This window comes from Hyaena hyaena, unplaced genomic scaffold, assembly GCF_003009895.1.
Source record: "Hyaena hyaena isolate Hyena2069 unplaced genomic scaffold, ASM300989v1 scaffold_52, whole genome shotgun sequence".
NCBI lineage: Eukaryota > Metazoa > Chordata > Mammalia > Carnivora > Hyaenidae > Hyaena > Hyaena hyaena.
The window spans coordinates 3,248,210-3,273,027 of record NW_024080684.1 but is presented as its reverse complement, the minus strand read 5'-3'; the positions used below and the strand labels follow the sequence as shown (position 1 = coordinate 3,273,027).

At 41.8% G+C, this 24,818-nt stretch overlaps 1 protein-coding gene and 1 pseudogene across 3 annotated transcripts in view; both read left to right on the top strand.

Annotated features, from left to right (window-relative positions):
* Positions 1–3,554: 3,554 nt before the first annotated feature.
* The window catches only part of STX11 (syntaxin 11), a 35,784-nt gene continuing 14,520 nt past the window's right edge, over positions 3,555–24,818 (top strand). The window contains exon 1 of one of the 3 annotated variants that reach the window (XM_039230912.1): positions 3,555–3,745. Coding sequence is in view for 1 of the 3 variants with exons in the window: in XM_039230911.1 (XP_039086842.1) it covers positions 5,230–5,266 (37 nt within the window). In the remaining 2 variants the exon portion in view is untranslated. The other 2 variants (XM_039230913.1, XM_039230911.1) reach the window with 2 other exon arrangements.
* On the top strand, positions 23,068–23,177 carry LOC120231049 (annotated as a pseudogene).

Below are 24,818 nucleotides of genomic sequence, written 5' to 3'. Positions count from 1 at the left end.
ATGAGCATACACACAGGTGTGTCTTCTAATTAAAAATAAAAATCTCTCTCTTAACCATGTATTTCCTTCCAGCTTTTGCCTCGATCTTCTGTCTCCATTTACTCTTTTTTTATTCTCTATGGGCCCAATCCATACAGGCTTTGATCACTACACACCACCCAAATTCTTATCAAGTGTGTGCTGACCTGCACATGGCCAAGCCCATTGCTCAGTTTTCAGTTCTAATTTCATCCACTTTAGCAGGGTTTGATAAGTTGATCTTTCTTGAAACACTGCTTTCATTTGGCTTCTGGAACACCATTCTTTGTTAGTCTACCTCCTAGATCACTGATTATGCTTTCTTATTCTCCTTTTTTTGATTCTTCATGCTCCTTGATCCCTGACCCTTGGAGTGCCCCATGGCTTAGACTGCAGACATCTAAATTCTACCTGCACACCACAAATCACTAAAGACTTCCCAAGTGATATCATCATCCGAGACACACCTGTCCAAATGCCTTCTTGACAACTCTAACTTAAAGTGTCCAAAATGGAACTCTTAATTCCCAGCAGCCTCCCCTCCCTCCTCCAGCCCCACAACTTGCTGCTCAACAGTCTTCTTGGTTAGCAAAAGGAACCTCTTTTCTTCTAATTGCTCTGAGTAAAAACCTTAACTCATCCTGACTTCTTTTACTCTCTCATGTCCTACAACCAATTAATCAGCCAGTCATGTCAGCTTCTCCTTGGCAATATACCCAGAGCCTGCCCATTTCTTACCAGCTCTACTGCTATGGTTTTGTATCAGTCAGGGTGGTTCAGAGAAACAGAACATATATAACGGAGGCTGAGAACTTCCAAGATCTTCAGTTGGCAAGATGGAGACCCAGGAAAGTTGGTGGTATAATTCCAGTCTGAGTCCAAAGGTCTGAAAAGCAGGAGAGCAAATGTTATAACTACCAGTTTGAGGCCAGATCTGAAGGCAGGAAAAAGTTGATGTCCAAGCTCAAACTCAGGCCTAGAGAGGATCAATTCTCCCTTACCCAGCCTGCTGTTCTATTCAGGCCTTTAACAGATTGGATGGCTCCCGCCCATATTGAGGTGGGCAATCTGCTTTACTCATTCTATAGATTCAAATGTTAATCTCTTCTAAAACACTCTTAGAGACACATCCAGAATAATCCTTAACCTGGGAACCCCACTGCCCAGTGGAGTTGTCAGATAAAATTAATCAGCACAGTTTCCTAACTGGTTGGCTTTCTTCCATCCTCTCCCGCTAACTGGTCTACACAATAGCAAATTAAAAAAAAGAAAAAAAAGCCATATCAGGTCACTCTTCTACTAAAAATTCTTCAGTGTCTTCCTTTCTTAGTCAGAGTAAAATTTTAAAAGTATCATGACCACCAAGGTCCTACATGCTCCATTCCCCAGCCCTAGTACCACCACCCATCACCCTTCCCCCACTCATTCTGTTCTACCCACATTGACACTAATCCAAGAAGCCAAGAACACTCCTGCCTCAGGGCCTCTACATCTACAGATCGCTCTGCTTGAAATGGTCATAACCCAAATATCTGCATTATTTCCTCCTCAACTGTTTTTGTTTTGTTTTGTTTTTAATCTTGGAGGCCTTTGAAATAAACTTTTTAAAAAAGTTTTTTATAGCACCGCTCATCTCTCTTATTTTGCTTTACTTTTATTTAAAAATAATTTTAATGTTTATTTTTGAGAGAGGGAGAGACAGAGCATGAGTTGGGCAGGGGCAGAGAGAGAGAGAGAGAGGGAGACATAGAACCCGAAGCAGGCTCCAGGCTCTGAGCAAGCATTCAGCACAGAGCCTGACTTGGGCCTGAACCCACGAACCGTGAGATCATGACCTGAGCTGAAGTCAAACGCTTAACTGACTGAGCCACCCAGGTGTCCCTAGCTTTACTTTTAATAAACGCTATTTTTTTAGAACAGTTTTAGATTTACAAAAAAATTGCAAGGATAGTATAAAGTGTTTTCATAAACCTTGTACCCATTTTCTTCTATTATTACCATCTTCTAATCAATATGGCACACCATCACAACTAATGAACCAATCTTGATATTATATTGCTAATGAAAGTCCATCCTTTATTCAGATTTCCTAACTTTTTACCTTACGGCCCTTTTCTGTTCCACGATCCCATTCAGGATCCCACTTACATTTAGGTGACATGTCTCCTTAGGTTCCTCTAGACTAACAGTTTTTCAGACTTTCCTTGTTTCTGATGACATGGACAGTTCAGAGAAATACTGGCCATGTATTTTGGAGGATGTCCCTCTGTTTGTTGTCTGATGTTTTTCTTGTAAGAACTGGGGTCATGGGCTTGGGAGAGGAAAACCACAGAGGCAAAGTGACATTTTCATCACATCATATCATGAGCGCATACTATCAGTATGATTTATGACTGTTAATATTGACCTTGATCTTCTGGCCGAAGTGGTGCCTCTATCGTGAACTTACTCGTTTTCTCCTTTCTATGCCTTACTTTTTGGAAGAAGTCATAACGGGCCGGCCATACTTAAGGAGTGGGAAATCATGCTTCTCTTAAGGGTGGAGTATCTACATAAACTTTTACAAATTCTGCAGGGGAGATTTATCTCCAGTTAGCATTTATTTATTTATTCAACTACTTATACCATTAAACGCTCATGGGTTTGCTTTTTACTTCGGATTGGAGTCTAATACTACTTTATTGTGTTGCTCAAAGTGTTGTAGCGTTGTCCTTTGGGAGCTCTTTCAGTTGGGTTCTGCCTTTTGAAATTCCCCATGAACAAGGGCTTTGTTTTTGTTGTTGGCGGTGGTGGCGATGGTGGTTTTTTGTTGGGGTGTGTGTGTGTGTGTGTGTGTGTGTGTGTATGTGTGTGTGTGTGTGTTTTAGCATTCCCTAACTTTTAAGCCTCAGCCTTATTTTTCAAGATACTCACCGCCATTTGGCGTAATGTACACTTCATGTGTTTATCTTTCCCCACTGGAATGACAGGTCTTCGAAGGCACGGTCTTGGTATTTTTAACCGCGGTAAGTGCCCTCAGCCCTCGAGTGGACGCTCTTGGTACTGAATGAGTGACTGAAGCCGGCGGGGGTTCTGGCCCACTTGAGGGCGGGGAGTCCGAGGGGGCTCAGCCTCGGTGAGGCGCCCAGGCTCCCGGCGCGCGGCCCCCTCGCGGGGCGCCGCAGGTGCAGGGCCGGCGGCCACGCCCACACCCCGAACCCGGCACACGCGGCCGCCCCACGCGGAACGCAGCGGCCGGCAGACGTCACCCGCGCGCGGGGGATTCCTGGGGAAAGTCCGGCGCCCCCGGGCCCCTCCCCGCGCGGAGGGGGAGGGAACAGATGAGGGGGCTTGGGCCGCCCCGGAGGGCGTCTGCGGGCGCACAGGAGAGGGAAGGCTGCGGGAGCGGCCCGGCCCCCGGCTGGTCGCTCCGCGCGCTCAAGCCCTCCGGGCGGGGCGGGGACGCGAGCCCGGGCGGCCGGCGCCGTCGTCCCGGGGCGGGGCCTGCCCCCTTAGCTGTGGGTGCTGCGGACGCGTCTGGGGGCTGGGCCGGCGGCGCCCTGATGCGGCGGCAGCGGCGCGCTGCTCCGGGGGCCGAGGAGGAGTCCGGCCGGGGCCGCGGGAGGCGCCGGCGTCTCCGCCGCCAGGAGTCACGCTCCAGGTTTCCCTCCGTCTCACGACGCCCAGCGCGGCACCGGCGCCCGCCCAGGACACAGCTTCTCGCTTCCCACGTTCGGTCCCGTTCCGGGTTCGTTTTTTCCCTTGGTACCTCTTTTTTTTCTCCCAGACTGTCCCAGGGGCGGGGACGCGCTCCTCTGGGCCGAGCGCCGAAAGCTGCGGGGGGCGCCCGGGTGGCCTCGCGGTTGGGGCGTCGAGGAATTTCTCGGGGGAAGGATTTCGGGTCTGGCGCCGGTGCTCACGCCGACTCTTCGCGCCTCGGGAAACGCGGACTTGGGTTTCTTAGGTACGTCGGGGTGATTGTTTTTCTCCCAGTGGGCAAGGACTGCGCATTTAGGGCTTCATAGAAATTTTGGGGCGCCTGGGTGGCTTAGTCGGTTAAGCGTCCGACTTTCGCTTTGGTCATGATCTCGCGGTTCGTGGGTTCGAGCCCCGCGTCGGGCTCTGTGCTGACTGCCAGCTCAGAGCCTGGAGCCTGTTTCAGCCTGTGACTCCCTGTCTCTCTGACCCTCCCCTGCTCACGCTGTCTCTCTCTCTCTCTCTCCTAGAAATAAATAGAAAACATTTAAAAAAATTCTTTCAGATACGGCTTCTCTTACAAAGTCTTTAAGTAAGACTGCTTTGGTTTTAGGTCGAAAGGCTGAAGTTCTTGTGAGTTACTGGGGACTTGACTTTGGTGTGGTCACCTGTTCACTCCCTGTTTTAGGTTGGACTTTCTCAAAAACACCCGAATGTGAGTACTTCTTGACTTGAAGTCCTTGACATAATGACTCAGGAGCCAGGAAATACGAAGAAATTGATATTGCCTTGAAATAGTTCCTTCCAACCCCACGTAAGATTTTTTTTTTTTTTTTAAGAACAGTGAAGACAAAAAGTAGTGGCAACGTGACTTCAAGAACCACACCTTCCCGAGAGGGAATTCTAGACTCCGCCAACACTAGCTGAGATCTATGTTACTTCCTGTGGTTCTCATGCACTTGTTTAAGCCGTTTCTCAGCAAAGGGAGGAGTTGTTATTTCCACCCGGGTATCCAAAAATGAGTCACAGGGCTGCTCTTTTAAATGGGAGGCTTTTTAAATGAACTTTTGAAAAGTGAGGTTTGCTCTGAGTGTGTGTAAAGGAAGATTCAAATGTGAAATGCATGCAGTGTTAAACTCAGGCTAGTGGTATTGGAAGTAACAGTTAAAGTTTTCAGTTTCCTGAAGCGCCTGATGGTACAGCATACCAGCCAGGGTCACTAGGCTGATGTCAGATAAGCATCAAAATCATGTGCTTTGCCACAGAGGCCCAAGAGAAAATGAAGTTCATTATTCAATAACCATATGTTATTACTTTCACTGGTATCGTATGGTACTAATATGCCATTATACAAAGTGATTGAATGTCACTCTCTGCATCTAAATGTTTTGGACAGTTTGTATTTAGTAAATTAGTGCCACGTGAATATTTTTGAAGACGAGGAATACCAGTTGGAGCTGAGAAATTAAACTATTTAAGCTGACAGGTCCCATTGCAGCTGAGTAGTGGCTCTTGGGAAAGAACCATACCGTCTCCATGCCCAGTAAAGAAGAGGCCAGCATCTCTGGTGGAGGTGAGTTGAGCTCAGCTCAGCTCAGCAAACAGTTGTTAGGCACCTTCGCTGTGCCAGGCTCTTCACAGAGCTCTGGTTATGCAATTGTGAATAAGACAGGATGTTACTGAAAAGGGCCATAAAGACCAGTGTGGAAGGTTGGGAAAGCCAATGAAGGAGAGAGGCGTTATGACAAATCTGTGCCCACAGTAGGGCTTCTGTCCCAATATGACTGGTGTTTGTGCAGATCTGGGACTTTCAATGAACGATCTTGATGTTTCCTCATTGCTGGAAGAATGAGTAAAGTTCTGAATTTAATCCTCTACTTTGTCGACAGCCTGTTGTGTTTATTCAGTAAGCATTTCATTCAGTGAGTGATTTGAAAATGTATTGATTGGAAAGGCATGATTTTTTAAAGTGTTTGATAACCATATTTCATATTATTTCCTGGGTAAAAAGAAACCTAGCCTGGTATTACCCCTAGATAATTACAGGTACTTATAATTTACTTACCTTTTAAAAACAAAGTAGGGGCACCTGGGTGACTCAGTGGATTAAGCGCCGGACTTTGGCTCAGGTCATGATCTCACGGGTTCGCGGGTTCAAGCCCCGCATCAGGCTCTGTGCTGACAGCTTGGAGCCTGGAGCCTGTTTCGGATTCTGTGCTGCCATCTCTCTCTGCCCCTCCCCTACTCACACTCTGTCTCACTCTGTCTCTCAAAAATAAATAAATGTAAAAAAAATTTAAAAATAAATAAAAATTTTTTTAAAAACCCAAAGTACTGGGGTACCTGGGTGGCTCAGTTAGTTTAGCATTTGACTTCAGCTTTGGTCATGATCTCATGGTTTATAGGTTCAAGCCCCACATCAGCTCTGTACTGACACCTTAGAGCCTGGGGCCTGCTTTGGATTCTGTGCCCCTCCCCTGCTCATGCTCTGTCTCTGTCTCTCAAAAAATAAATAAAAATGTTTAAAAAATTTTTTTAAATAAACAGAGGAGCTAATTAATGGCTTATAATTTTATAAAACCATATTGAAGTAACCTCCTGATCATTGTTTTTTATAGTTCAAATCAATATTTTCTAACACATTATCTTCGCACAAGTCAGAATGACCAAATCCACTTTGTCACAGTTTACTGTAGAGATTGAAATCTCCTGAGGTGCTTTGGACTTGATGCCAAAATCTATTCAGTTTCTACAATTCTGTAAGGTATCCAACTAGTGAGGGAAACTACTAAATTTGAGATAACTCTAATTTCCATATTTCATTTCTCCTTGAGGGCCTCAAAGTTACTTTTTCTATGAGGAAGAAAGGATTGAGTGTGTTCTTCATCATTATACTCCCTGGCCTTGGTACGGGCACTACTTGTGGCAGGTGTTAGGAAGTATTTATTAATTGAATAATGAGCCTTAATGTAAAAGGGGGAGTTATCAGGTGGATGGAGGGATAGTCAGCCCAGCAGAAGGATCAACATTGTGCCATCCGGGAACGCCAGCCTGGTCAGTGTGGGTACGGGATGAGGGCTGGGGAGACAGATTGGGCCACATCACCAAGGCCCATGGGCCATGTTGGACCTGTGAATTCATCCTATAGAAGACTCCAGCAAGTGAATGATACTGTCAGATACGTGTTTAGGAAAGACAAATTAGAATCAAGATGGAGAATAGATTGGATGAACACAACACTAGTCTTAGAGAAACACACTGGAGATTACTATAGTATTTGAGAAGAGAAATTGGAGAAGGTTTGAGTCAGGCAGTGATAGTGAGGAGTGGAAAGAGGGAAGGAGCTGTTATGTTTAATAGGCAGAACTTGGCTACATCTTTAGGGGTGGGCAGTGAGAGGAAGGAGTTTAGGATGACTCCTACATTCCTGGTTAATGACTAGGAGTGGGATGTAAGCGGAAGAGTAAGTTTGTATTAAGTGAGGGCCGTATTCAGTGCTTCACACATAATCAGTGCCCATTCAATTTTTTGAATGAGGGGCACCTGTGTGGCTCAGTCGGTTAAGCGTCCGACTTTGGCTCAGGTCATGATCTCCCAATTCAGTTGGTGAATTTGAACCCCACATTGGGCTTGGTGCTGACAGCTCAGAGCATGGAGCCTGCTTTGGAATATGTGTCTCCCTCGCTCTCTGCCCTTCCCCCACTCATGCTCTGTCTCTGTCTCTCAAAAAATAAATAAATGGTAAAAAAAAAATTAAAAAAGAGGTTTTGAATGAATGAATCAATAATAGTAATGATAATAATAATAGCTAAAATGCACTGAGTGCTTATCAGTGCCAGACACAATTCTAGGCTCATTGTATGAATTCAGTCTTTTATTCCTCACTGCAATCCTATGAGATAGGTACTATAATTGACTGCTTTTGACAGGTGAATAATGTGTAATGTTAGTAATTGATAGAGCTAACAATAGATCAATCAATAGATTGATCCCAAGTGCTTAGCTCCAGAACTTATGTTCTGAACCACACTACTTTGATATGGCATCTCCAAGAATGAATGAATGAATGAATGAAGTCTCGAACACTGTGGTAAACTCAAATTGGAGCACTGTCTCAATGCCAGCAATTCTTCTTTCGGGGATAGCCCAATGTATAAGATGGACCCTCAGTGGCTCTGCTGGGCTGCATGGCACCCCTCCCCCTTCCTTCACCCAAGGTATATCTGGTCGATCTAGGAATAGACCTAGGATAATCAGAAAATTTCTCCTAGGAATGTTAAACACTTTTATGGAGACTTACTCTGGCTGAAAGTTCCCAGAGCTTCAACAACTCTGTCTTCCGAGCTGCCTTAGTTACCACTCTCCCTAAACACTGAATGTTCACTGCTTTGTGTTCCTTAGATACAGTCAATGATCTGTTGCTAAAATCTGTAGTATTCCTTTTGTGGGGAAACAGAAAGGCTGGCCCAGGGGTATGAATTTCCAGAGCAGGGTCCAGTGGTAGAATTACTAACAAATTCAGGCAGCTGCATAACTCCAGATCTTATACTCCTGTTTTGTGGTCTGCCTTCTGGGGCCTGTTTTGTTCTGGTTTTACCCTGAAGCTTACCTACCCCTCTTGTCTATAACTTCCAGAATCTTATTAAGTGAAGCTGGCCTGCAGTGTCCCCTGTCCTCTTGACTTTAACTGAGCAAAACAGCTCATACCTCTAGGGATTAGGGCCTATTTTCTTTCTTTTTGTTTTTATTTTTTAATCTTTATTTATTTTTGAGAGAGAGAGAGACAGAGCTCAAGCAGAGGAGGGGCAGAGAGAGAGGGAGACACGGAATCCCAAGCAGGCTCCAGGCTCTGAGCTGTCAGCACAGAGCCCTATGTGGGGCCCGAACTCACAAACTGTGAGATCATGACCTGAGTCAAAGTTGGACACTTAACCTCCTGAGCCACCCAGGTGTCCCATAGGGCCTCTTTTCTATTTTCAGCATCCAAGTAGATTCCTTTGGTCTCAATAAAGGTGTTTTTGATGAACAACCCCAACTCCCTCCCTCCTTCCCCTCAAAACCTGGCCTCTGCTCTTTACTGTTCTCATTAGTTCACGAGTTGGATTAAAACTTTGATTTTTGTTCAGAAAGCAGGGTCTAATTATCTGCTCCTCAAAAGTCTCTACTTTGGACTATTTAAAGATTACAAACACTGAATTATTGTACTACCTAAACTGAATCAGCAGACTCCTCTTTAAGTTTGAAGTTTTAAAATATTTTCTCCATGCACGAAGGAAATGTTTCATTCAGTATTTCTTCACATTTAACAGGAAACCAAGGTATTTATAGCTTACCATCATATGAGACTGACACGAAGCCTTCTGGAATGATCCAGCCCACATGTTTACCCCTTGGTCTGAATCCCTGTATTCCTGTATTCACTCAATGCTCAAATAATAAGAAAGAGAAAAGTTTTGGTTAATATTTCATGTGGGTTTGTCTTCATTTGGACTGTGGTTTCTCTGTGAGCAGAGTCACTGGGGTTGGGGGCTCTCATAGGTCTGTCAGCTTCCTTCCAATTTTAACCATTCTGTGACTTTTGCTGATAATAAAACCATCTGTCACATGAAGTCATTTGTTAGCCACGCCTTCCTGGTCTGTGAATACTAGACATTGTTTGTATATCTCATCTAAGTTCTTGGTAAGGTTCAATAATTTGGCAACTTTTAATATAAAGCATAGTTTTAGAATTGGTAATTTCCAGTTATCCTTCTTGAGCTAACTCAATGTTTTTCAACTTGATTTGTGTACTGTTGTGTTTTTTTTTTTCCTTTTCAGTGGCTCTAATATCAAGGTAATCCAGAAAATACTAAGTTGCCTGGGAAAGTATTCCTCATTTTGTATACCCAGCTGTTTTACTGGTTTCTCTGTTCAAAGATGTAAAATGACATTCCGTTACTCATTGCATAACTTATTGGGCAAAAATGTGAATTCCGACTTTACAGAGTAGTGGAAATTACTCTGTTGCTATCTTCATATGGAAACAGCGAACGAGTATCATTCTGTCTTCTGTTTCAGTTTCAAGATTGCAGCAATGCATATGTCACCCCCTGGTTTTATTTCTAATTTTTTTATTACATGCCTAGGTGTATTGATTAGTGACACAGATCTGTTGGTTTGAGAAAGTAGGACGCAGTGTGTAAGCTGAACTGTAGCATATTGGTAGACCCCTACTTCCTTCTCCCCTCTTCCCTGATTACTGCATGGTAAACCAGGATATAGCTGAGGATACTATACAGCTCTTCATCAGTTAGAAAATACTCTCATACATAGTTCCTCTTTTACTTCTCATAAAAGCCTGGCCAAAAGTATTTTTGTTGTTGCCTGTATTTGAAATCTATACATGGGGAAGGACACTCTTGGAGAAATTAAGTGACCCCCCCCCCCCCCGGAGTACTCAAGAAGTAAGGACAGAGGCCCACGTCCCTGTGCTGTTGCTACTTGACTGAAAAAGGCAACTTCACTCTCTGAGTTCAAGCTCCCTGAAAATAGACTGTGAGATTTGGGTACAGGAGGTTTATTGAGAGGTGCTGTGGGAACAACGCCTGTCAGGGAGAGAGAGCACAGGATTATGCAGAGGGAGAAGCTGAACCGGAGTGCATGTACAGGGTAGCCCCAGCTTTGGAGCTGGAATGGCCCTTCAGAATTGCTCTGCCAGCAAATGAGCTAGTCATCTGAATTCCCTGCCTGCATCAGTGGGTGGTTGGATGTGGGCCGCACCAGGCAGAAGGTGCCATCTTGGACCAAGCAGCTTTTCTTCAGTCAAGGGCAGTTTCTAGAGCTGTGAGCCTTTGGTAGTCAACATTTCTGGCAACTGGGAGAATGAGGGCCTTGGTCCAAAAGGGATCAGAGTATCACATCGTCCACAACTGTTGTACAGAAGAGAGCATTTTCCTCTGCAGTAGCCTTGCTTGTGTCCTTCTGACCCAAACCATTGCCCTGCTGAGTGGAGCCCAGAAAGTTGGCATTTTTTCCAAGGCCTTTAAGGATTTAGATTTGCTGACCAGACAGCAAAAAGGTAAAGTAGTCTTAATCCTAGAGAGATTAGAAGCAGAAAGGAAGCTTGGTGAAGGAGGACCAGGATGGGCGGAGTGGTGGTACCTGGTATAGAAGTAACCTTTGACCCCATGGGTGATAGGAAGCCCTTGTCCATCCGGATCCAGAACAAAAATGTAATACATATTGGCCTTTGCTGTAATTCAAGGCTATAACATTCTTGAATGTTAAATACTTTTGTGATATTAAGCTATGTTTTCTCTCTTTTTTCTCCCTTCCCTTTCTCATCTTTCTATGCCTTTGAAAGGCCCCAGAACAGTACAGTGACTCTCAACGTGTAGCCTGTAGATTATAATCACCAGAATGACCTGGGAGCTCTAAAAACAACCCTCCGCCAAACCAAACAACAACAAAATAGAAGACAGAGAGTCCAGGCCTACATTTCATATCTGTTGAAACAGAATCTTTAACAATGGAGCCTATGAAGTGATATTTTCAAAAAGTCTTGCCCACTTGATTTTTATCATGCTATAGTTTGAGAACCATAGACCCAAACTATTATGCTTTTGCTGGTGACCAAGCATACTGAGATTTTTCAGATTAGCAAGAAGTTATGAAAACATGGGGCTGCCTGGCAGGCTTCATATAAGTGACACTCACCCCTAGTCTTTCATAGCAAAGTCCTGGTGGGGCCCAGAGAGCCTGGCCCAAATTCCGTGGCTGGCGTCTGCCCCAGATTACTGGAAAGAGAGAGAGATAGTTCTGACTTGGCCTTTTACTAGCTGGGTGAGAGATGCCAAATTCCTTGAATAGTCACAGGAGGGAAATCTGTGAATTTATAGGAACCAGAAAACTTTCTAGGAGAATTAGAAGGTTCCAAGAAATTTTATGTCAGATGAAGCTTTGAGGTACTGTCTGATAACTTTAAATGACTATACAGGGGCACCTGGGTGGCTCAGCCCATTGAGCATCTGATTCTTGATTTCGGCACAGGTCACAGTCCCGGGGTCGTGGGATTGAGCCCCACATTGGGCTCTGTGCTGAGCATGGAGCCCGCTTAAGTTTCTCTCTCTCTCTCTGTCTCTCTCTCTCTGTGTCTGTCTCTTTGTCTCTATCTCAGTGCCTGGATGGCTCAGTTGGTTAAGTGTCTGACGTGGCTCAGGTCATGATCTCACGACTCATGGGTTCGAGCTCCCCATTGGGCTCTGTGCTGACAGCTCAGAGCCTGGAGCCTGCTTGGTATTCTGTATCTCCCTCTTTTTCTGCCCCTCCCCTGCTCATACTCTGTTTCTGAAAAATAAATAAACATTAAAAAATTAAAAAGAAAAAAGTTTCTCTCTCTCAATCCCTCTGCTCCCTCTGCCCCTCTCCCACTCTTGCATGGGCATACACACGCACTCTCTCTTAAAAAAAAAAAGTTTAATTTTACAATTAAATGACCATCCAAAAGGATGAGAGAAAGAACCATGACAGGAAAATATATTATCTTATTCACTGAAATTGGGAATAATTATTGTTCTTCAAGGGGAAAAGCACTTTTAAACCTAGTGATTCTGAGTCCGGTCATTGAAGGAAGTATTAGTCACCTAAAGAAGAGTCTGATAAACTCCTAGGACAATGTGATGCTCTATGCTGGGCACTTGGGGGTACATGGCAAACAGCAGGTGTAGCCCCTGACCCGCTGGAACTTATGGGTGAGGCAGACAGGATAGGCAGTAAAACAATTAAGAACAGAATACAGTAAGTATCAGGAAAGAGGAAGTGCCAGAAGGTGTGAGATCATAGAATCAGTCTTCCAGCTTAGTCTAAGGTCAGAGAGTTTGCCATTCTTGTGAAACATACAAGAATAGAAGCTATGAGGCTGGCCTTGGTGATAAGACAAAGGGCCTGTTTTTCACAAAGGAAAATCTTTTGATCTAATTCAAAATCGACCAGTCCTTCACGTGTGTGTCTGTGTTTCTGCCTGTCCAGTATGTGAGCATACATGCTGATGAAGAGAGGTCAAGAAAAATCACTCCTTCATTTAGCGAGTGAAATAGACAGCAACGAACAGAGAAGGAAGTCTGTCTGCATTTCATTCGATGTGCCCTTGCCTGAAGTTAATTAATATTTTAATATATAGTAAAAGAAAATCAATTTCAAGCTCTGAAAATCATGAGCTTATATCACAACTTTTTAAAAGTTAATTTTAAGAGTCTGATGATTCTGGCCTAGGAAGGTGCCTGACAGATTTGCCTTTGGGCTCTGTTATAGACCCAGTTTGAGGGACATTCACTCAGTGATCAGTATCTGTTCTTGCTTCTCATCTTCCTGCAGCAATGGTTTTGCAGTCTGTGGCCTCTGCCTGGCGTGACAGCTCATATTGGGCTCTTTTTTTCTGACCAGTTCTTGCCCTCGTATTATTTCTGTACCTGCTTATTTTACCCATAACGTATAAACTTAGTTGAGGGCAGGGATTGTGATTTCCGGATTATTCAATCTTTGAATCTCCTGCAGCTCTTCTATTATAATTTATTTATATTTATTACATTTAATAAATAACCTTGAATATAGTATCCGAGTTAAGAGGGGATCCTTGGGTTGAGAAAATAACCAGATTGCTTTTCTACCAATTCAGGCTCATAATGTGACTGTAACTGAAGACATGTGATGTCCTATCATGATTGTTTGCCATGTTTTCTTATGTCTTTCTTCCTATGCTTTGGCATGTTCCTTGGTTTATTTCAAGTATGACTTAATTTATGTTCTAATTTTTTTCTTGCTTTTTCAGCGAATATTGTATAGAGGGAGTTTCTGAATGGTTAAGAAATAATTCTCAACATTTGTTCTTTTGCTTCTATTTTGTATAGTTCAAACTTGATTTATTGCTGAAGTATGAGCCACTGTCAATTGCTGTGATTGAATACTTGGTTAACTGTAAGTTAGTTCAACTTTTATATTTTCCTTAAGAATTGGAATTTTTAAATAAAAGGTTAGGATGGCAAAATGAAATACTTTCTCCTTTTGAAAATGGAGAACTCTTTAGACAATGGAACTCTTTAGAACTTGTTCCCTAAAGAATCAAAATTACAGTAGTGCAAACCCATCGAAAAGAGGAACATTCCTTCCTGTCAGCGTATCTATGACGTTTGCTTGGAAAATTTGTCAAGTTATTAATTGCCCTTTGCTGAAACTTAGAGTGCTATAGACATTTTCTCCTTTTTGTTGATATCTAGATACCTACACGTGCCACTAATAACAGTGGGAGCACAGAATAAGGGTTTTTAACATTTTATTTTTATTTGAACCATAGTACATACAATAAATATTATATTAGTTTCCGTTGTGCAACATAGTGGTTTGACATTTATATACATTTACAAAATACTCAACACAATAAGCGTAATCACCATCTGTCACTGTACAACATTATTACAATATTCTTGACTCTGTCTTCTATGCTGTTCTTGACATTCCTGTGGCTTATTTATTTTATAACTAGAAGTTTGTGGATCTTAATCCCTTCACCTACTTACTCTATCCCAGCACCTCCCATGCTCCTGGCACCACCAGTTTGCTCTCTGTATTTATGAGTCTGTTTCTGTTTTGTTTTTGTTTTTCCATTTGTTTTGTTTTCTAGATTCCACGTGCAAGTGAAATCATGTGGTATTTGTCTTTCTCTGTCTGACTCATTCTGCTTAGTATAGTACCTGCTAGGTCCATCTGTGTCCATAATATGTGTTTTCACTTGTATTCTTTCTGTCTAGTCCTAGTAGCTAAAGCATAGATAAATCTTATATTCTGATTTTCCCACTCATTTTTGGTTAAGTTAATGAGTCTAATGTATTATTTTTAATTTGTATTTATTTTCCAAATAGTAGATAAGTATCATTTCATATTTTTATTGAGAATATTTTATCTCCTGTGAAATGTCTTGTATACATTTTACTCAATAATTTATTGCCATGTTATTTTCTTACCAGTTGGAGTTGTTTCTGCATATACTGTTGAGTACCTGCACGATGTCTATTATGTTTTGTGCAAGTATTTTCTTCCAATCTCTTCTTTAATCCTTAATATTTGTTATTCTTTTTTGGTGCAGAGAGATGTCACATTTTATTTAGACAAATTTGGTTATCTTTTTCTTTGAGATTTCTTCCATAGCCTCACATCTCATGGAAAGTTATCATTTCAGGGCGCCTGGGTGGCTCAGTCGGTTGAGCATCCAACTGTTAATTTGGGCTCAGGTCATAATCTCATGATTTGTGAGACTGAGCCTCGAGTCTAGCTCTGTGCTGACAGTGCAGAGCCTGCTTGAGATTCTCTCTCTCTGCCTCTCCCCCGCATGTATGTTCTCTCTGCTGTCTTCTCTCTCTCAAAATAAATAAATAGAAGAAATTAAAAAGAAATTTAAAAAAGAAAGTTATTGTTTTCCTAGAGTTCTGAAATTTAACTTTACTTTCTATAGTGTTTCTGTTAATTGATTTTGCATTTTTAATTCTTTAACATCCCTAAAGTGTATCATAGGATCTCTAGTAAGGATTAGAGAGGAGTAAATTCTTACTAGTCAATTATACCAGCCTAGTTGCTTAACTTTTTTTCCCCTCTGCTATTACTTTTTGATGGCTGCTTTTCATATACTAAGATTTTGTAATAAGTTGGTCTGTTTCTCAATGTTGCATTCATGTCCACTAATCTAATTTTTATGTTTACAAAATTAATATGCTTTTAATTATTGTCTTAAGACAAACGGTAATATCTGCTAGGGCTTTCCTCATTTCACCAGTGCTATATTCTTTGCAATTTATAAAAAACTTTAATCATTTATTATTTCAACTTTATTTAAGGGTCATTTTCTTTTTTAGAATTTTTTTTTAACCCTGGTCAGAATTTTGGATTTAGTGCAGTCAAAAAATTAACTTGGGAGGAATTCCAGATTCCACTAATAAACGTGTCTAAGTGCTTCTTCTGGAGTGGAATCTGTAATGAGGTGCTTATGTGAGAAAGAGGGGAGAACAAAGTACACTGGCCAGAATTCCAGCACTGCCCGTTAGGTGGTGTTTTGGATTTCCGGAAAGCCCATTTTGTTCTTTTTTTCCTGCTTGCTTCTCTTCCTTTCTTCCTTCCTTCTTTCCTTTCTATAGTTTTTAATTTTATCAAACATACACACATAATGAAAGAGTAATGAAAAATGAAAGTCTAATGAAAAAAAGTCCGTCCCTTTCTATTTCATTTTCCTCTCCCCAAAGGAAACCGCTTACAACTAAGTTTACTGATTCTTTTGGTATTTATAGTTGTATCTCTAAATAATATGCTTCTGTTACGATTTCTTGATTTTTCCATTTTGGGCATTGTCTATTGATTTCCTTGTGCAAAAGATGATGATTTAGCTCATTTTCAGCCCTTGCTGCCAAGAGACATGCACCCCTCATGTTCCTTTACCCCATCCTGCCAATAGAGCTGAATCGTAATTTGAGTTTGCTCAATATTTAACGATTATATGCTTGTGATTATGGAATACTAATCACAGCAGATCATATTTTATATCAGGATTATTCTCTTATAACTACATAATCTGTTTTCACTTTCCTGGAGGTTGTCTGGGTTTGTTTTGTTTCATTTTGGTTTTTTGTTTTGTTTTGTTGTTGTTGTTGTTGTAGTTAGTTTAATTTATTCTTACAACCTGTTCAATCCCGAATTGTCTATATCTCCCCCCAAGAAATTTTGACCCATCAGGAATTCTGAGTTTCATCTTTCTGAAAAAATCTCTCCTACAGCCTACTCACCTGTTCTAGATAGATGGCCTTCCAGTTAAGTGCACAGCTATCATCTTAGACTTTCCCTTTACCATGATCCTGGGGTGCCCTCTGCCTTTCTCCTCTGTAGAATTTCATGTTAGGATTCTATAGTCTGTATATTTTTTGCTTCACTTCCTTGTTTTGTTGGAAGACATTCCCCTATATCTTCCTGAGAAACAACATAGGAAATAGTTTTTGAAGACATTGTATATCCAAAAAAAAAAAAAGTCTTTATTCAACTTCATATTTGATTGATGATTTGATGATTTGGCTGAGTGTAGAATTCTGGGTTGAAAATACATTTTCCTCAAAAGCTTAAAGGTATTGGTCCATTATTTTTTAGTTTCCAGTATTGCTGTTTAGAAGTCCAAAGCATTTTGATTTTAGATGCTTGGTCGGTGATCTATTTCTATTCCCATTCCCCCCCGCCCCGCCAACACACACATAATATGATGTCTTCTCTCTGAAATTCCTATCATTCAGAATTTGAATTTAAAGTACTGGACTTCCAAATTTCTCTTTAAAAATTATTTTTCAAATATTTATTTCTTCCTTTAAAAAAATATTTATTTGGGAGGGAGAGAGTGGGGAGTGGCAGAGAGAGGGAGAATCCCAAGCAGACTTCATGCTCAGTGTGGAGCCTGATGTAGGACTTGAACTCATGACCATGAGATCATGACGTGAGCCACCCAGATGCCCCTGTTTCTTCCTTTGAACTTTATGGAAAAAGATTTTCCATCCTCCTGCCTGTGACATTGGTCAGAGTGCTGGACAGTAGGTGAAGGAAGAGGGCGTGGAGGTCCACATTCCGTATATAACCATTCATCTCATCCCCCTCTCTGCAGATAAAGTACCTCTCACCTGGTATAGATTTGGAGTCTAGCCTGCGTACTCGCCTGGCAAGGTGGGACAACGAATGACAGGTCCTCTCCCTTCTTGAAAAGGCTTTAACCAAACTACTATTGTTAGCCCTAGCATCCCCTCCATTTTCATAGGTATGCAGCCTTTCATTCTGATTCCTGGGTATTTATCTCATAGTGTAATTTAGTTTGTTTCTTGGCATTCTCCACTGTTAGCTTAAGAGTCAACTTTTTAACTCTCTGCTAGGTTAGTAATTCCTTGTCCACCTGCTTTACATATTCCAGAATTTTATTATTGCTCTCTTCTCTCTGATCTTTCTCCCTGTCAGTGTATGCCTTTGTGAAAGTTGTTTTAGCAGGATTTTGGAAAGGAGAAGAATTAATGTTTACTTTGCCATTTTATCCAGAATATAGAGGTCATTTTCAAAAATAGAAATGTGTTTTCTGGAATGAGTGGTAGATTAAGCTAAAAGCACTTAACAGCTGATATACACATCAAAATAGCTATCTTTGCTTTAAAAAATAGAGACTGGAACATAAGACTGGGATATTTAAGTGGGCAAGTTTGGATTTGCGTAGGGGATGCGGAGGGGCAAGGGTCATCTCTGATTGGAGGGCATGTCTAGAAGGAGGACAGGATAAAATGGCCATAGTGGAGTTTCTTTAGGCCAGGAGAGAGGGAGTGCAGTAAATAAAAAGTAAATGACTCAGTTCTCATCTACAGATTTTACTATTGATGTTCACGGAGAGCATGTATGTTCACCACCAGGAATAAAAGCGTATGCATTGCATTGGTTGAGAACTCACTCACTGTGGGTCAGGAGTCTTGAGTACTCCTTGAGGTTGATGGATTTACTCCAATTTACTCAGAGCTGGGAGTCCAGTGCAGGTCTATTTTTTTTTTTAATGTTTTATTTATTTCTAGGAGAGAGAGAGAGACAATGTGAGCAGGGGAGGGTCAGAGAGAGAGGGAGTCACAGACTGAAACAGGCTCCAGGCTCTGAGCTGACAGTCAGCACAGAGCCGACACGGGGCTCGAACCCACGAACCGCGAGATCATGACCCAAGCGAAAGTCGGACGCCTAACCGACTAAGCCACCCAGGCGCCCCTACAGGCAACTATTTTAAAGAAGTTTTACAATGAAGAACTATAATGGAGGAGAACTTAGANCGGGGCTCGAACCCACGAACCGCGAGATCATGACCTAAGCGAAAGTCGGACGCTTAACTGACTAATCCACCCAGGCACCCCGGTGCAGGTCTATTTGACTTGCAGTCTCTTTTAAATACACAGCTATTGTGCCTTTGTGTCACAGTTGATACCAGGTATTGAAACTAAGAACATTTATGTCACTGCACAGAAAACAAAAGATATATCTCCTTCATTATCTACATAGTCCTGTCTTTAAATGTGTCAAAAATCAGGAAGTTACCTAAGTCAGTTTTGGCTTCAGCTTTGTTTATACTTTAAATGTTTCAGCAATCTATTTCACGTGTCTGAATTTTCATGTCTTTCTTTAAAAGTGCTTTCTATATGCTTTTTTTTATTGCTGTTGTTGCCTATCTAAAAAAATACTTTTAAGGGACTGAGATCAATCTCTTTTGCTCATTGGGCTAGCCTTGTCCTCTCATATTGGCTGGCACATAGTAGGTGCTCACTAAATACTTGAAGAAACGCATAAGTCTCTGTCATAGCAGCCCATGCAAATGCACGTGTCTTGATTGATGTTCACAAGAACAGCAATCATAGCCTATTTTATGAATGTTGCTTTTTTAAAAACCAGCTAACAGGGTGCCTGGCTTGTTTTATACAAATAAAATAAACCAAACATGCCATCATTTTTATGCTGACATATATATCTTAGCTAATAAGTTTGAGATATTTTATTATAATGTTAAAATCAAATTATCATGAATGCTCAGTGGGAAATGAGGATGTTTAAAATTCTGCATTTTATGGTTTTTGAAATTATTCTACATGGCTATTGACTGTGCCTAGGAGAATAGATAAAGCTATTCTTTAGCTATTGAATTTTCTACAATTTTGGACAGGTAGGAATTTATCTCTTGATTCCAATTATGACTGTTACCAATACCATTGTAAAGATGCAAATCTCCTTTTATCCAAAATAGAACCTCTAATATAAGGGAAATTTTAAATTCTGTTAATATTAAAAGGTCAACACCGTTAGCTGTTGATTCTACATAGCACTAAACAGCACAGCTTCTGTGTGGGATGGTTTATATTTGGGTAAATGTATAAGAAATTTGATCAGCTCCTGCTTTTTGTTAGTTTTGTTTTGCAAGGAGCTGTTGTTTATGACTTTGATAGGCATAATGTGAGATATTCACTTTGAAATAAAAATTTTCATTATAAATGAGTTTGTTTCCTTGGCCCTCCTTCGATACAGGAAATGAAAACATCTGGGGCACCTGGGTGGCTTAGTGGGTTAAGGGTCTGACTTTGGCTCAGGTTATGATCTATCAGTCTGTGAGTTCTAGCCCCATGTCAGGCTCTGTGCTGATAGCTCAGAGCCTGGAGCCTGCTTCGAATTGTGTGTCTCCTTCCCTCTTGCTGCCCCTCCCCCGCTAGTGCTCTGCCTCTCTCTTTCAAAAATAAATAAACATTAAAAAAAAAGAGAAAACACCTAATTCATACTGTTCTGTGGTTCTGAGTGAAAGTAGGGAATTAATATTCTGTCTCTTGGGTAATCAGAGTGATACAGAAACTGGTAATAGAATAGTTGTGTGGTGTTATAGGATCGCTTTGGATCCCGTGGTCTATACATTTTTTCTGAGTAGTACTTGTAGTAGTTTGAATAAATTACCTGGTGAAATAAACTATGCATAGCAATGGTACAAAATAATAATGCCTAATACCATGTTTGTAAAAACAGTTTAAAATTTATAGAGTGATTTTGCATGCATTATTTACATCATTTAATGATCCCCTCCTCCCACAAAGCCCCTTACGAGATAAGTAGTATAATAACCATTTTATAGGTGAGGAACCTGGCACTCAGAGTCACGAGATGTTTTGCTCAACTTTATACCGCTGGGGATGGAAGTTGGAATAAGTCCTCTGACAGTTGGCTGAGTACCCTTTCTCCCACACCACGTTTGCTGTCAGGACTCATATCAGTGAGCTGAGGAGCAAGACCTCTTCCCTACATGTTCCTGTATCCAACTGGAAGGCAAAACAAAGCCCACCACTACTAAGAACAAGATTTTACTAGTGGGGTGGGGAGTAGGGCTTACCTTTCTGAGACATACGTGAGAGGGCTGTTCAATGGATGTTTACTGAATTAAAATTGTTAATCTGGAGCACCTGGGTGGCTGAGTCAGTTAAGCATCTGACTTCCCTTAAGTCATGATCTCATGGTTCACAAGTTCAAGCCCTGTGTTGACAGCTCAGAGCCTAAAGCTTGATTCGGATTATGTGTCTTCCTCTCTCTCTCTGCACCACTCCCCACCCCCAACCTGGCTCATGCCCTGTCTCTGTCTCTCAGAATAAATAAACAAATAAATAAATACATTAAAAGTTTTTAAATTCGTAATCTGCTCCCCAAAAGAAAACCTGGTCACTGAAGATGTCAGTCCTCAGACTGATTTAGTCACCTTAAGACTCTTCTACAATCTCTGGGGTATGTGAAATTGGGGTAAATGTTTTGAGATTCTTAAACATGAAAGAAAAACAGGAGGATTCTCTTCCATTTTAGAACTTCCTTCTCCTTTCCAAGTGTCTTCATTGTTCCTGATTTCACCTGCACAGAAATGGTGGTGGTAGAAAGTATAACAGGACCTCCCTGTGGCCCTGTATCCCCGAGGGAGGCCCCCGTGGGAAGAGACCCCAGGGGCTCCTATGGTTTACCATGGAGCCATTCCATATGTCACAAATCAGGATCAGTTCTGAAGCCTGCCTCTTAAGTACTCACAACCTTATAAATAGAGAAGAGTCTGGAAGAAAATGTTTTAGACTTATCATTGATTATTTTATATAGTTATATATAGTAGCGTTAGAGGATGTGAATTTTTAAATTTCTGTGTAAAATAATTCTGTATCATTCGATTTCTCTTCCTCTAAAAAAGAGCATGTGTTGCTTTCATACTCAGAAAAAAGTCATTTTACAATGAAAGATTTGGAACAAAAATTATTTAAAACCCCAAATAATACAGTAATGGATAGGTATTAATGTTAACTTATGACTATAGGTGAGATGGGTAATCAACGGTTGATAGTGTTACAGCAAATGCGCTGTTTATACTAATGGTTACTGAATATTCATTGGTTTTTTTGAGTGAATGAAAAATCACAGAAGAGACAATAGCAGATCGTATACAGAGAGCTTACTCCGCGGAGCACTCTTTGAAGAGCTATACGTGGATTATCTCTTTTAATTCTCTCCACCATCCCATGCAGAAGATATTTCTAACTTGGGGAAGAGAAGGTGGAGAGAAGAAATGTGATATAAGAAGAGTTTCGAAAACCACTCATCAATTAGGTGTTGCCCTCTCTCACTGCTGGGAATCCTGAAGGCAGTGAGGCAGTCCGGGCCAGACCCAGGCGTGGGTGGCCACTCGCCTACATTTCCCTGAGTGTTTATGGAGTTTTGAGTAGATTCTACAATTCTGAAAAGAAGTATCCTGATTTCCTTTAACACGCTGAGAGATTAATAGGGCCATCGTCAGTTTCTGATGTTCCTTAGAAACCTCGATCGCATCCCACTAATTTTTATTCTTTGTAGCATGATAACCAGAAAACGTCTCTGGTCCAGTCCCGGATGATGAGGGAAGGTGTGGGATATGGCAGTAAAGTCATGTTTGGAAGGCACGTTTTGTCTGCCCAGTGTTCTTTTTTTTCGGCAACCTAAACGACAGACTTGTGATACACTTGAAACCATCCACCTCCATTTCAAAACTGGCTCTTCAAGTTCTCAGAACCTCTTATCAGACTGAAACTCAGCCAAGGTTAAAAGTACCTGGTCTCATTGCACTGTCCTGTCCCCACTGCTCAAGAACTCCTACTTAGCAGACTTCATAACTAAATGGTTTCTGCAGGCCCTTTCTTGTGGAGGCTGCTCGTGTGAGATCATCTTTTTTAAGCATCCCTTTTCTCTCTATTTACTATGATTATGACCACAGTCTTCAAAAGGAAAGAAAGGCTGTCCTCAGATATATTAAGAAACACATGCTCTTTTTTGGGTATGCTTTATATTAATATCTATGTAAAGTATGAACAGAATATTATAAATGTTCACTGCATTAAAATCCAAGAAGGTGAGGGAGTTGTGATCATCAAGTAGGTGACATACACCTTCAGGACAGTCCATTGGTCTGTGCTGCTTATGTCTGTGATTTAACAGTCATAGCCATAAACTTTCATTTTATTTTATTAAAAATTTTTTTTACATTTATTTATTTTTGAGAGACAGAGACAGAGCACAGGTGGAGGAGGAGCAGAGAGAGAAGGGGACACAGAATCCGAAGCAGGCTTCAGGCTCTGAGCTGTCCGCACACAGAGCTCGAACCCACAAAGCATGAGATCATGACTTGAGCCAAAATCGGACATTTAACTGACTGAGCCACCCAGGGGCCCCTAAACTTTCATTTCAAATGCCTGAGCATTTACTTTTTAAAAATTATTATTTATCCATGATTCATGTCATTCTCTTAGGGTCTCTTTAAAGAAGAGGTGGTTTGAGATCCTTTTGTAGTTCATAAGCGTGATGCTTGGGTGTTCACGCCATTGTGTGACATGTATACGTGCCACCCTTAAACCTTGTGATGACGTCGGCACATTACCCATCTGACATGAAAAAAAAATGAAGAGGTGGCTTGTCAGTATGACAAATCATCCCCCAAGTCATTCTGTTATTTCTCACAGTCATGAGGATTAAATGAGATAATTCATATAAAGCTTCTACAACAGTATGTGGCAGAGAGTAAGTACTGGGTGTTTCTTCCACTCGGCTCACCTGAGCTCAGTCATATAGAGGCAGTAGTGGGTGGCCTGGGGGCAGCCTCTCTCCTGCAGGAAGGAGGCTAGCCTGAGCCTCCACATGGTGGTTTCGGTGTTCCCAGCAGCAAGAGGGGGCAAGCCCCTGTGTGCTCTGCTCTTCAAGCCTCTGTTTGCATCGTGATTTCTACTGTCCTCTTGGTCAGAGTAAGTCTCATGGCCAAGTCCACATTCAAAAGGTAGAGAAATAGACACAACTTCCTGCTCAGAGGTACAGCTAAAAATTTGTGGCCCTTTTTGTACAGTCAGGTGTAGTCTGCCTCTGGCAAAGCTGATTCACGTTTCTCCTTTGCTGCCTGTCATCCTGGGATTCCCAGAAGTCTCATTGTATTATAGCATCAGCTTCTAAGTCCAGAGGCTGGATCTGCATCAATCTGGACACAGATGGAACCCCACAGGTACAGCTCTTTGGATGTTTCCACACACACACCCAACATATAATGATTAAATAGGGAAAGGACAATCAAAATATATAATCTATTAAAACAAAAGCAGAAACACATTAACAGGATACATGTGACAATCGCAGTTCCACGGCAATTCTATCGGGGGCCATGTCGCTAGGTCCCTCTACTCCTGGGCCGGGGGTGGTTGATGAAGGCCCAGTTCTGCTTCTCAGGACTAGTTCACTGATCTCTCTTTTCTCCCCTGCCCTTGGCTCCACCCTCTGAAACATTCTTCTTTTCCCGTGAGAAATGGCTCATTTCTGCTTCTAAAGAGATTCTTTAGCCTACTTTTTGCTCACAGAAAGAGGCAGGCAGGCACCCAGAGACCTCTTTTCCTCTGAATAATCTCTGTCTTGCTTCTGTGCTTATTAGTAAAATTCTCTTTAAAACCTTCTGGATCTCCGAAGAATCCCATGGAGTCCATGCCTCTAAAACCACTTCTACTTTTTTTTTTTTTTTCAAGACCGATCTCTGTTTACTTTGGGCTGAGTGTCAGGCTGCCATGAGGTAACACCTTTAGGAGTCTCAGAGCCCCTCTCGCCCCGCTGAGAAGGTCTTCTAGGCACCACATTAAATTTTACAAAGGTCTTTGCTCTGAGGCCACTTCCTTACTATAAAAATCTTTTCTTCCAGCTGAAGAGTCTAGAGGTAAATGGCTTTATTTTCCAAACTCATGAATTCTGGCTCTTCTCTATTTTCTCTGTATAATGCTTATTAAGTAGATCTCTCTTTCATTTTTTAATGTTTGTTTATTTTTGAGAGAGAGCGGGGGTGGGCCAGAGAGAGGGAGACACAGAATTCAGAGCAGGCTCCAGGTTCTGAGCTCAGAGCCCAACGCAGGGCTCACAGAGCTCAGACTCACAAACTGTGAGATCATGACCTGAGGCTGAGGTTGGATACTTAGCCAACTGAGCCACCCAGATGCCTCTTCTTCTTCTCCTTCTCCATCTCCTCCTCCTCCTCCTCTTGTCTACTCCTCCTCCTGGCTCCC